The sequence below is a fragment of the Gossypium raimondii genome, chromosome 5 (genome assembly GCF_025698545.1).
Source record: "Gossypium raimondii isolate GPD5lz chromosome 5, ASM2569854v1, whole genome shotgun sequence".
Lineage (NCBI taxonomy): Eukaryota > Viridiplantae > Streptophyta > Magnoliopsida > Malvales > Malvaceae > Gossypium > Gossypium raimondii.
In genome coordinates, this window is record NC_068569.1 from 30332278 (window position 1) to 30344706 (window position 12429).

At 33.7% G+C, this 12429-nt stretch overlaps 1 protein-coding gene and 1 long non-coding RNA gene across 2 annotated transcripts; one reads left to right on the top strand and one right to left on the bottom strand.

The window, feature by feature from the left end:
- Nucleotides 1–2792: 2792 nt before the first annotated feature.
- LOC105771054 (F-box protein At2g39490) lies at nucleotides 2793–5350 on the bottom strand. The gene is made up of 5 exons (XM_012592460.2): nucleotides 5133–5350; nucleotides 4941–5057; nucleotides 3820–4825; nucleotides 3482–3646; nucleotides 2793–3307 (listed from the first exon to the last, which is right to left on the bottom strand). Exons 1-5 carry the CDS (start codon nucleotides 5279–5281, stop codon nucleotides 2987–2989), a joined length of 1758 nt encoding a protein of 585 aa, XP_012447914.1. The 5' UTR covers nucleotides 5282–5350; the 3' UTR covers nucleotides 2793–2986.
- Nucleotides 5351–9392: 4042 nt separating this feature from the next.
- Nucleotides 9393–12097, top strand: LOC128041227 (uncharacterized). The gene is made up of 2 exons (XR_008195938.1): nucleotides 9393–9489; nucleotides 10963–12097. It is a non-coding gene; the product is annotated as an uncharacterized LOC128041227 (long non-coding RNA).
- The last annotated feature ends 332 nt before the right edge of the window (nucleotides 12098–12429 follow it).

Genomic DNA, 12429 nt, shown 5'->3' on the forward strand with positions numbered 1-12429 from the left:
AGAAGAGGGCTTTAGGTTGAATTTAAAATTCTGGATAGCTTGTTTCATAAAAACTCTATGTTTTGACTCTTTTACAAATGAGTCCTACTTTCAAAATTAAAGGTATTTAAAACTCATTTTCAGAAATTGACTTAATTTCCTAATAAACATTGTTGAAAACATTATTGGTTACCAACCTTAAAAAATTCTGAGCACATATAGCCCAAAAATCCTAAAATACCCTTGAAACTTCTAAGCCCAATTTTGGGGTGTTACGTAGAGTCTTTGTCGAGGCACTTGTATTAATGATGTATTAGGCTATAACCTAAAAAAACATAGAATTTTGAGCAAAAATCCAACTTTTGGGACTTAAAAATGTGAAGATGAGGAAAGCATTGAGATCCAAATACCTGTAGGAAGTCATAGTTTGGTTGCCTACCATAGAGGGTTTTTTTTTTGTGGTGAGATTCCACCAAGAACTCTAGTTAGGAGTCAATTTATAAGGTACTAGAACCCGAAAGAAAGATTTTCTTAAAATAATAAAGTGATACTCGTATCAACAATGTGTTTATGTTTTCGCTTGACAATGACATTTTGTTGAAAAGTATGAGGGCAAGTGATACGATGTTGGAGTCCACAATTTGACAAGTTTGAGGTAAAGTTTCAAAATTCACCTCCCTAATCAATTTGAAAAGCAACAATGTGAGTAGAACATTAACTATTAACAAGTTTTTTTAAAGAGGTCAAAGGAAACAATGGTTTGATCTCTCGATTTCAATAAATACAACCAACAATTCCTTAAAAAGGCATTAATACAAGATAAGTAATAATGATAACTAGATGAATATTTATGATGTGGTCCCTATAAGTTGAGCTCAACTAACTCAAAAGGCTTAGTGTAGGTAGTAGTAGAGCTAGTGAAAGGTCGACAAGGATTCTTTCCTATGCAGCACGCCTTACACAAAGGAATGTGTTGACGTACAAACTGAGATTTGTTGCACTACTTCATGTCTTTATTTTGTACCTTAATTGAAGAATGACCAAGAAGCCTATGCCACAACCAAAATTCAGGAGATAAAGAAGATAAAGAAAAACCAAAAGCATCCATAACAGTAGGTTGTAGCAACAATGGAGTAGTTTTTGTAGCAAGAAAGTGGTACAAACCATTCTATTCCATGACATGCAAGAGTACCTTGTTTGTGGATTCATCCTTGACAAGACAATAACCAGGATGAAATTTAAAATAAACAAAGTTGCCTTTGGCGAACTTTGAAACATAGAGTAAGTTGTGAGAGACAATGGCCCCATGTCATAATTCATTTAATAATAAAAACTGAGAAGAAAAAGGTATTGTAAAAGTGCCAATATGATTAATTGGAAGAGAAAAACCATCACTCACAGTAACCTTACCAAACCTTGTGTGGAGAATATTAATGGAGAGATTGGCAAGATTGTTGGTGACATGGTGAGAGGCTCCAAGGCTTGAGACCCAAGTCTACCCTATGAGTGAAATAGTTGCAACAAAAAGAGAAGTTGGGACTTGAAATTTGAATGCATCATTGGAGGTAACAGGGGTATAAATAGTAGTGCTGGAGCTCATTGAGTCAGAAGTGGGATGTTGCAAAAACAAGCAATACCCATCGAATGGAGTGAAGATATGAGGAATTGGCACTGTAGGTGTAGGTATTTGCAGTAGGGTTGGTAGCTGCTAGTTGAGGTAGAGCATAGGATTGGATACCTGGGAATGATTGGTCAAAGCGGTAGTAGCAGCAGTCTACAAAATGTACCATCCTTCCACAAAGTTAGCATTGCAAGCAATGAGTGGTTCTACATCTACCACGATTGGGATAAAGAGAACATGGTCTGGGAACAAAGTGGGTAGAGGTTGTGGACCCTGAGAAATGGGCTTGACCAGAAAGGGGAGAAGAGAAACCGGATAGGCCAGAGGTAATAAGCCTAGGGCGTAAGGTGGAGTCAAGGTTTATATGCGAGGGAGTTGTAACTTGTGTTGTGTTAATAGACATAGGGAGGTGGAGAGGGTTTCGAAGTTAAGACTCTGCATCCATGAGAATAGATGTCATACGGTTCGAGGGTATGTGGTTCGTGTCTAGAGGTGATAACAACTACGAAAGAGTTATAGTCCCTAGGTAAGCAATTCAAGATGGTTGCAATGTGTTCTATGGTCGAAATAGGACTGTGACACGCAACGAGAGTGTCGCATACTTCTTTAATCTTGGAAAGATAATCTTGCATGAAAAGGGTGCCTTTGCGAAGAGAGCGAAGCTTGCAATGAAGATGCATTACCTTGGTTGTGGAAAGATATAAAAATAGCTGAGTCAAGGTGGACCAGATGGAAGCTGAGGTTTTTGCTCCAACAAGTTGAGTTACGATATCAAGGCTCACGGTGGACAAAATCCATGAGGCAAGTGCACAATCTTGTTTAGCAAAGAGAGTATAGGCTTCATTTGGGACAGATTTGCCAGACTCTATGACAACAATAAATTTTGAGGGTGGGAAGGTTGAACTGTCAAGGAAATGCTCCAAGCTATGGCCACAAATGGTAAATAGAACTTGTTGTTTCCGGATAAGATAATTTTTTTCATCCAATCTGACATTGACACATTTGGTGGAGAAGAAAGACCCATTCTTTTCGCCGGAAAGCTAAGGGAAGGGATTAGATTCATCAATATTATGAATCATGATGAACAAGGGAGGGGTATGACAGGCTAAGTTTTAGGTATGGAAAGTTGGAATCACTAGCTCTAATGCCATATTAATGATACATAGGTAAAGATAAATAGAGGAAATAAAGGGAAAAAAAACTAATCCATTAGATTATTATTCAGAAAACTATGTTCTTTCCAACCATAAATGAGTGCCTTTAAATAGATTCATAAAAATGTCCTTTTTCTTAACAGATCTGATAATAAATCCAAAAGAGGTTGCAACCCCTTATAATGTGGCAATGATCCAGCTGTGAGAATATACAGCTCATTCACAATTCTTACTAATAAAGGTTCATATGAACATGATCCGAAAAATTTTCATCAACATTTTCAACCGCTTTAAACTTATACGGGTACTTCCCTTTCTTCTCTAACTTGGCTACTTTCACTAGATGTTTCAAATATTTCCCTTTTGATTTTGATATAATAATAGGATTATTGTCTCCAAATAAAGGTAATAATCGCCTTGCCATGAAAATCTCCTTTTCTTCATCTGCAAATCCTTCTAGTTTTACAGTTTTGAGATCATTGAGCTTGCCAGGAACAATGACTAAAGTTGAGAATTTTGCTGTGCTAGGCATGTCGTAGCATTTTGGATCGATCTGCAAGTTTGATCAACAAATATTTACTAAGTACAGGTATTGATATAATCATTTGAATATATAAAAAGGAAATTGAAAGGAATAAATAAACATATATGTACCAATCTGAAACTTATGCGTGTATGCATAACATTGCTATTTGTACCATAAAATATGCAAAATGGAAACACTTACGGTGATATAAAGTCTTTCCAAGTTAGGACAAAGCTTCAGAAAGCAAAGTAAGGCGTTAATAGATTCTCTTTCCATTGAACAATCAATCCACCAAAGCTCTTTTAGTTTCCTCAAACAGAAAAGAGGGTCTCTACTTGAAAAGGGCAATTTCTTGCACATTGATGTCTAAAAAAACAATCAAGAAGATGAAAGGTTAGTAACTATGTTGCTTCGGTTTTTCTTTGTGAAAGCACTCATTCGAAGAAATCTCCAAATACATGAAAAATCTTAGAAAAAAACACGTGCTCGCGGTTATTACTATGGAAACATGAAACTGAACATTTGTTTACCCAACATACCTCGAAAAACCATCTGCATATTGTTAGAGATCGAAAACCATTTATAGTTCTTAAAATTGAGTCGAAGCATTTATACTTGTTGGCGCACTCACAATCGTTTCTTTCAAAATTCAAGAGACCATAATAATAAGGAGAAAAGGAAGGCTTAAAGTCCCATGTCCATTCTGTTAGAGGACCTTGCCTAAGATCAAGCATGGCATCTTCCTGGTGCAGTCCATAGTCACGTATATAAAACCCGCCAGAAGAATTACATTTGCAGTACAATTGAAACCGAAAGGAAACTAAGTGGCCTCTGTATCTGAAACACTCCAAACAGCAACCTTCAAAACTGAGAGATTGTAAACGGGGGCAATCGAGGACCACTAATTTATGAAGCCCTTTGGCCTCTTTTATCTGTAAAGATTGTAATCCATTGCATTTGGCGATAGTCAAGCTTTGCAGAAATGGCAAATTTGGCACCAATGAAGAAACTGCCATATTTGACAGCTGGTTTACTGATATGAGATACAATGATTTTATTTTCATTGTGTTTAAAGATGGTTGTTGGGTTTGCAGTGGGTGATTTTCCTCATGCCACCCCCAATCAAACCACATGTATGGAGGTGATAAATGGTTAGCCGATTCAAGATTCGGCTTCAAAAACAAATCAAATGGCCTTGGTAATTCTTGTTTACCAGCTGAAAAATCAAGTTGAAGTGCACCCTTGCTGGAAATGCTAGCAGCAAACTTGCCTCTTCCATGACTAAACTCAAATCTGAACCCCCATTTATTTCTAGGCCTATAGTGTGTATCGAAATCATCAACAAAGCTTTGTATGACTTTAGTGGCAGCTTCCATTGTTATTACATCATGGACTAGTTCCAACAAAGCCTCTTTCCAGAGGTGTTTCCAGTGAGTTGAAAGGAAAGAAGTTCGGACAGCAGATTCAAAAGGGAGGAAGGAAATGATGTGGTGAAGGATGTTATCAGGCAAATGACTGATGTAATCATTAGGGTCTATCTTATTACTGTTCCAAAGGGAAAAAAACAACATTGATCATATCAAAACTTAAAACTTGTTTGATCATAAAACTATCAGAACCCCAAAGTAAAAGTATATATACAAGTTCACACTTAGCTGACCTTTTTGGGATATTGACATGATTATACGATTTCCCTTCATCATGCTTCCATATATGGATAAGTGATGGAATAATATGGTGAAGTACATCATCATTTAGACTACTGATATCCAAATACCTGATCAAATAGAACAAGGTTGAACTACAATACTGAAAATTTAGAAGAAAATGATAATTAATAAAGAGTTGTTACCTGGAGCTTGAAGTGGTTGTTGGGTTGTTATTATCATCTGGATCATGCCTCTGTTTCTCTTGGTTAATTTTCTTGCTTCTTCTCTTCTTTCCCATTTTTTGTTTTTCTTTTCCAATATTTTTGAGTTCTTTGTTGAGTATTAAAAACATACAAGCGAAATGACTTTTAAGTTGGGGCTTGGAAGAGGTCAAAATTCTTTCTAAATTTTATAACTGGAGCCTTTGCTAATCATTTAGTTTTAATTTTTATAGTCAAAGAAAGTATATGATAATTAGATAAGCATAATCAATCATAAAAGTAAATATTTTGTACAAGAAACAGGACAGTTGCTATTGTTGCATTTATTATAATAAAACAATTAAGAAAAACATGTTAATATATAGCGATTTTTTTTTTCGAATTTTGCAATTAGGTTTAGTTGGATATTTGTAATGCCCTAAATTTTTTAATTTCGTTATTGTGAAAATATGATATAAATATTTTGAGAGTGTTTGGGAGGTTTTAAGTTCAAGTTTTTGTTTGGACAAATTTTGGTATTTTGAATGAATTAGGCCTTACTCTTGTTCAGTAGGCTTTTATTTGATTGTTGGGTAAATTATACTAGAATGGACTTGTTGGTTTCGTGGTTAAATGATGTGTTATTATGGTGGAGGTTTTGTGTTTTAATCCCTATGCAGGTAAGAGTATTTTTTTTACTCAAATTTCGGGATAGAGTTGTGTAATAGGGGGATTCTGAGTGGTGGATGTGTAGTGGGAATTAGGGGAGAAGATTAAGGGATTTTGGGGTTATCGGGATTTTATTTTAGTTTTTCCCCATAACCAAATTTTGACTCTCTTTTCCAAAAAAAAAAAAATCTACTGTCTGTTCTTCTCCCTCTCCTCTTGCCAAAATTTTCTGAGTTTTTCCATCTTTCTCTTCTTTTTCTTCTTCTTGATTTTTCCCTAATTCATTTATTTTCCTTCATTTTCACATGCGGTTAGTGCTCGCTTAGTTTCGGTAAGTGTTTCTCTTCGTTTCTATCATGAATCTCTTAGCAACTGAAGTGGTAATGTTTTTTCTCTACGATTTGGGCGTAGGAGGAGGCTCGGACTGGTGAAATCAGTGTTCTCATATTAACAATAGTTAAACGAAGGGTTATCGTTGGTGGTAAGTTGAGTTTTTGTTCATTCTTAGTTATCAGTTCGCTTGTAAATCAGTTAAATTAATGTTGAGTATCTTGATTATAGGCTTTGGAGTGCTCGGAGACTGTTTTAGCATCAAACAAAACCAGGTGTGTACTCGAAATGTAAAAAAAAAGGATTCTGCGAAAAGCTGAAGTCGCTTACTGTTTGGACATCAACAGTAAGTTAATTTTAAAAAATTGCAATAAATTGTGGAAATCGGATTAGAGGATGAACAAAATATGAAATTAAATATTATTGAGGCTAGTTTCTCATAAAACAAACGATGTAAGTAATGGAATTGTAAATCGTGAGATATAATAAACTTTGTGAGACAAGGTCAGAATGAATTCGGGTTCCCCTGTTCTGACTTTGGAAAATCATAAAAAATTGGAGAAAAATAATTAGGGGTTAAAATTTACATTTTTAAATTATTAATGAGTCTATTTTCAATAGAAATAAATGGGAACTTTATCCAAATTTTTTACTAAGAAATAATTAATTTTTACCAAAGAAGAGTCGAAGCTATCAGACAACAGAATAGGGGTAAGTTTGAAGATTTAACTGTACTTATTGGCTAAACCAAAAATTCTGAAAATTTTATGGTAGAAAGGTATTTGAGTCTAGTTTCAAAGACATCAAGTGGATCTTAATTCAGAAATTCGTAGCTCAAGATATAAATAATTTAGCAACAGTGACTCAAGTAGACAGCTTTGAAGGAACATAAAAGTAAATAGTGAAAATATATATAAATAATTAACTAGTACGGGTTACATTAAAAGTGGATCACACGGCCAAGGCCAATTTGGGCTGAGTGGCCACATGGGCGTGTGAGCCCATTTTTCTGAAAAGTTTTGTAAGGTTGCACGGGTCGCCCAAGTCGACTGTGGACCTACTGTAGGGTCGGTAAGCTTTACTTAGACCCCTATATGTGTGATATGTCTGTTTGATTTCTATACTGAGCATGACTTATGATATCTGAATGTATGTACTATTAATTGCTTAATGGCATTACATATTTTGTATGTTGCATTACATCGGGGTAGGTTGATGATATTTGGAGAAAGTATCTTAAAGGATATTAAGCTTGTTATCTAGCAGCTCAGCTGCAACCTTCTGATTATGTGTCGCATTTCTGTACAGCATGGTGTTTAGGGATGGGTGGGTTGATTTAATCCCTACATGGTGTGCAGGGTTGAACGGTGATGGTGTGTAGAGGTTGGTGGGTAGGATTCTGATTTAATCCCTAATGTATTTCTGAGACTGTATCTGAATGGGCTAAGACCCAAACTGATTCTGTGATGGGCCTAGGCCCCAAACTGTATCTAACTGAATTTTGTTGATTATCTGTATGCGTGTTTTCAGTGGGGATTATACACTGAGTTTGCGAAAACTCACCCTTTCTCTGTTTAATCTGTACAGGTAATCCCCATACTTGACGGTTCGGTGCAGCTGAAGACTCGATGGTGGCCACACGTAAATTTCAGACTATTTTCCGTTAATGCCTAGAATTTATTACTTATTTGGGGTTTTTGATGTATCTTCTGGACTAAGGACTGGTTGGCTTTAAATTTGGGACTTTATACTGTTTTTTTTATGGTTTTTTTAAAACTGCAACTCCACAAAACATGGGTTTTTTTTTCTCTTTTCTAAAAACTAAGGATTTTCGTAAATAGAAACGATTTTATCTAAATTAATCGGTTACAAAAGTTTCTGCTAAGAGACAAGTTTTGCAAATCAACTAGTTTTTTTCGAATTAAATAAAAGCTAGCTGACTGTAATGGTTTTTAAACTCAACAATCTTGTCTTCAAATCCCTTTCCATGTGACATCGCCAGATTCGGCCATAACGTCTAAGCCGGGTTTGGGGTGTTACAGTATTTGTATTTTTTTTACTTTAGTATCTAAACTTAACAATTAAATTTATTTTAATTTTTAAATTTGGATTCTGTGAAGTTTTAATGTTGTGGCTAGTATTTTTGAATTAGGATCAGATTGATCGATTGAACCGACTGGATCAAGAACCAACCGATATATTGATTTGAACAAAATTGTTGAACCAATTGAATCGACAACTGCTCAAAGCTGGTAAAAATTGAAATCTAGGACAAAAATCAATAGTTGAACAAGTTGAATTGGTTTAATTAAATTTTTAAAATTTTTTAATAAAATTTTAATTATTTATTTAATTATTGTTGGTCTAACAGTGAAACCAATCACATTGATTGAACCAGGAACTAGTGGTCTGACCGGTTCAATCATTGATCAAATTATTAGAATATTCTATGTAACATTTTAAGATTGTACCAAAATATATATAGTTGTCAAGTTTAGGCACCAAAATAGATAAAAGAAAGTACATGTACCAAAGTAAACCTAATTATTAAGTTCAAAAACCAAAATTTATATTATCCTATATGTATAATGGAAGACAGCTCGAACTTTAATGTCTGTACTTGAGGTCCCATTATCCGCAATTATGATGAGTAGGTCTTATCCAATTGTATGTATATATTATATGTGAATTTGGTCAGACTCTTTCCAAATTGATTCAAATTTATCCCAGTCTTGATTCATTGTACTAATAAAACATAAATTTATTGGTAAACCTATCAAATATATAGAATGGTTAAAGTCACCATCCAATTCCATAAATTATGTGGAAGAAGTGATATTAATAAAGAAAACATTCATAATTGATTAACTTAATAGTAAAAATAATAAATAAATTTTCGTTCCAACAGAAGATTGTTACTTTTAGGGATATAAACGACAATGTTTTTATAATAATCTCAGCCAAAACTATACCACAAGAAATTGACTAATTGTTATCAGAATTAATATCAACCAAGACATTTTCTTGAAAAAACAACAGATGCATACCATCATACTTCCATATATGGAAAAGTGATGGAATCATATTGTGAAGGACATCATCATTACCTGATCCAATACAACAAGGTTGAACTACAATACTGAAATTTTAGAAGCTTGAAGTGGTTGTTGTTGAATATTGGCAATATCCCACATTAGGAAAAGATAGAAAGAGAGGGGGTTTGGTTTGTTATATATAGAACCTCTCCTCCTTTGGTTTTATCATCCCAAAATCTTCTCCTTTGTAATATTTCTAGAAGAAATATTAATTTGGTAGTGTCCGAGGACGTAAGCTAAATTGGCCGAACCTCGTTAAATCTCTGGTATTTTATTTCTTATTTGTTTGCTTATATTTAATAGCTTTATGTTGGTTATATTTATTTAGTTATTATTGCTATAAATATCTAAGTGAGTTCTGTCTAGTTGTTGGGTTTTAAGCGGGACCATTGTGATCCCTCCAATTTAACTGGGAATTTTCTTAGTATAATTGTTGGCATAATAATTATCTAAATATTTCTGATAATATTGTTATTAATATTATCGTCGCTTCCGCAACAGTTGTTGGGTCAGGATCATGCCTCTGTTTCTCTTGGTTAATTTTTTTGTTTTTCTTTTCCAATATTTATTAGGTAAAAAAGTACAAGCGAAATGACTTTTCAACTTTGGTGGTTTGGAAAAGGCCAAAGTCTAGCTAAATACTATAACGCAGCCAAATGAACTTTATGGTACTGATGAAAATAGAAAACTATTTTAGAGGATATGAAATATAAATTTTTGAAAGAAAAAAAACATAGTGTAAATTTACACTATTTAGGTTTAGTTTAGCATTGGTTTTAAAAGGGCTTTTGGGAAAAAATATTTTGAGAAGTTAAATTTTAGTTTTGAAAAAAAAAGTGCTTTTAAGTCAATTATAAGAAAACAAACAATAGCACAATGCTAAAAGATATGGAAGAAGTGGCCTTCAATTTTGATAAATAATGTGGAAACTATGCTAATAAAGAAAACATTTATTCAATAATAAAATTAAAAATTAAATGGAAAACCGGTAGCTGTTATGGATATAAACAAGAATGTTGTTATAGTAATCTCAGCCAGATTAAATACAAACCAGTTATGAAGCATGTCCGAAAATCATGACATTTCCTTGAAAAAAAAAAACTTAAAACAGGAATCAAACATAATTGGAAACCTTAAGTTGATATGCAAATGATGACATATTTCATCATTAAGGATACCTCTACATTGCAAATTTTAAATTTAAAAGTGATTCATCTCTCTTCCATATCTGCTTATTTGACGGATAGAGTTGGACTCATAGTTGGAGTTTGGTTTGGATCCATATCATTTATATTTATTCAAGTCTTAATAACTTAAAATATGAGTTTCAAAATTTTCTCAAATTTATTTATATTTTAAAATTTTAACCCAACCCCATTTAAATTGTTTATAGTGTTTATAAGCATGAGTGTTAAAATTTTTTAACATTTTATTTTCTATCATATTACTAAATTAATATTTAAAAATATTTTAATTATCTTTATATGTTAGCAGTAAATATATAGTTGGCTCAGTCTGTAAGACTGTTAGTTAGTTAGCTAATGTTAGTTAGCTTCAGTTATTCATCTTTGTTATACTTTCTTGATTCCCTTCCTGTATACATATGGCTGCTTATATGTGTGTAAGTTTGACATATGAAATATAATATTGCTTTCTTTATTCATCTCTTTTCTAGTCTTCTAATATGGTATTTGAGTTGGTTTTTTGAAAGTTTTTTTCCCTGAAATTCGTGATGGCAGAAGATCGAGAAGTTGCTGGTAGCAGTTCTAATGTTTCCAAGAACTTCACTAATAAGAAGATCAATATTTATCTTGATGAAATCAATTATCCTCTGTGAAAACAGCAGGTATCTTTTGCTTTGGAGAGTTATGGTTTGGAGTCTTACATTGATGGTACTCAGGCTATACCTCCTAAGTTTGTTTCTGATGAGTCTGGTCATCTAGTTAAAAATCTTGAAAGAGTTTCATTTAATAAACAAGATAAAGACATAGCATCTCGGTTACTTTCCGTTGTCAGACCTGAGATTTACCAAATTTGGTCATGTGTCAATCGACTGCTGAAATTTGGGAAGTCATTGGTTAGTTGTATTCTACTAAAACAACTACCAAAAGTATGAGTCTTCGGTATTCTTTGTACTCTCAAAAGAAGGGGGATCAAAACATGCGTGATTATTTAAGAGAACTTAAATTGATTAAGGATAATCTTGGCATATGTGGAGAAAAAATATCTGATGCAGAGCATATTGCAACTATTCTTAATGGTTTACCTAGTGAATTTGATTCGATGGTCACCTTAATCACCACTAGCAGGCAAGCCTATGATGTACTTGATTTGTCTTCGATGCTGATTGATCTTGAAGCTAGGCAGAAGTTAGGTGCTATGGTTGGGCTCTTCAGTGTAAATCTTGTCACAAGTCAGTCTACTTCTCATGGTGTATAGTGTTGGATCACCGGCACCCCTATGGCGCAGCGAAAAAATAAAACACCCGGCGATCCTAACCACGGATCCATGTGTGAAGAACGAATTGGGGTGAAAAAGGGTTTCAAAATTATCGAATAGTGATTCTGAGTAGACAGCGACGCCTCAACAATGAGTAACCTGATCTACTATCGAATCAAGCCGCAATCTTTGATGACCCCGACCTCTACATAATCCACCTAGTTGACTATGAACGGAAGGAATCCCCAAACAGTTTTGGAGAAGATTTTGTTTTTACGGCTGCTAGACTCACCAAGCAAAGAAAAACGGGATTTTATATCTTATTATTTTCTTTTAGGGTTTTTCAAAATTAAATAAATATAATAATGTTTAAAAATATCAAAAATTATAATTACATTAATTATAATAAAGATTTCGGTAAACTATATTTATTTATATACGAACCAAAATCATATTCTCATTATGTGTACAACAACCTTGTACATATAATGTGTTCGATATTTGATTACCCAATTAAATTAATTCTATAATTAATTTAATTCATGCGACAACCAAACACAATACCAATTATGTTTTATTCCGTTCATTTCAACTATAGGGTGTGATCCTGTAGGTTCTTGTAACGTTAGCGGTAATATTAGAACAATTCCAATTTTACAAACAATGAGTGGCACCTAGCAATGCATCATTGCTACCTAAGTCACAAGAAGTCATGATTCGACTTAACCTTTTTTATGATTAATCTTTTCATGCACTAATCCTTAAGT

Coding starts and splice junctions, on each gene's coding strand:
- LOC105771054 (XM_012592460.2), bottom strand. CDS start 5,281: ATGTTTTTAATACTCAACAAAGAACTCAAAAATATTGGAAAAGAAAAA. Junction 4,826..4,940: donor CATGTCAATATCCCAAAAAG/GTCAGCTAAGTG, acceptor CCTTTGGAACAG/TAATAAGATAGACCCTAATG. Junction 3,647..3,819: donor TATGCAGATGGTTTTTCGAG/GTATGTTGGGTA, acceptor TTGTTTTTTTAG/ACATCAATGTGCAAGAAATT.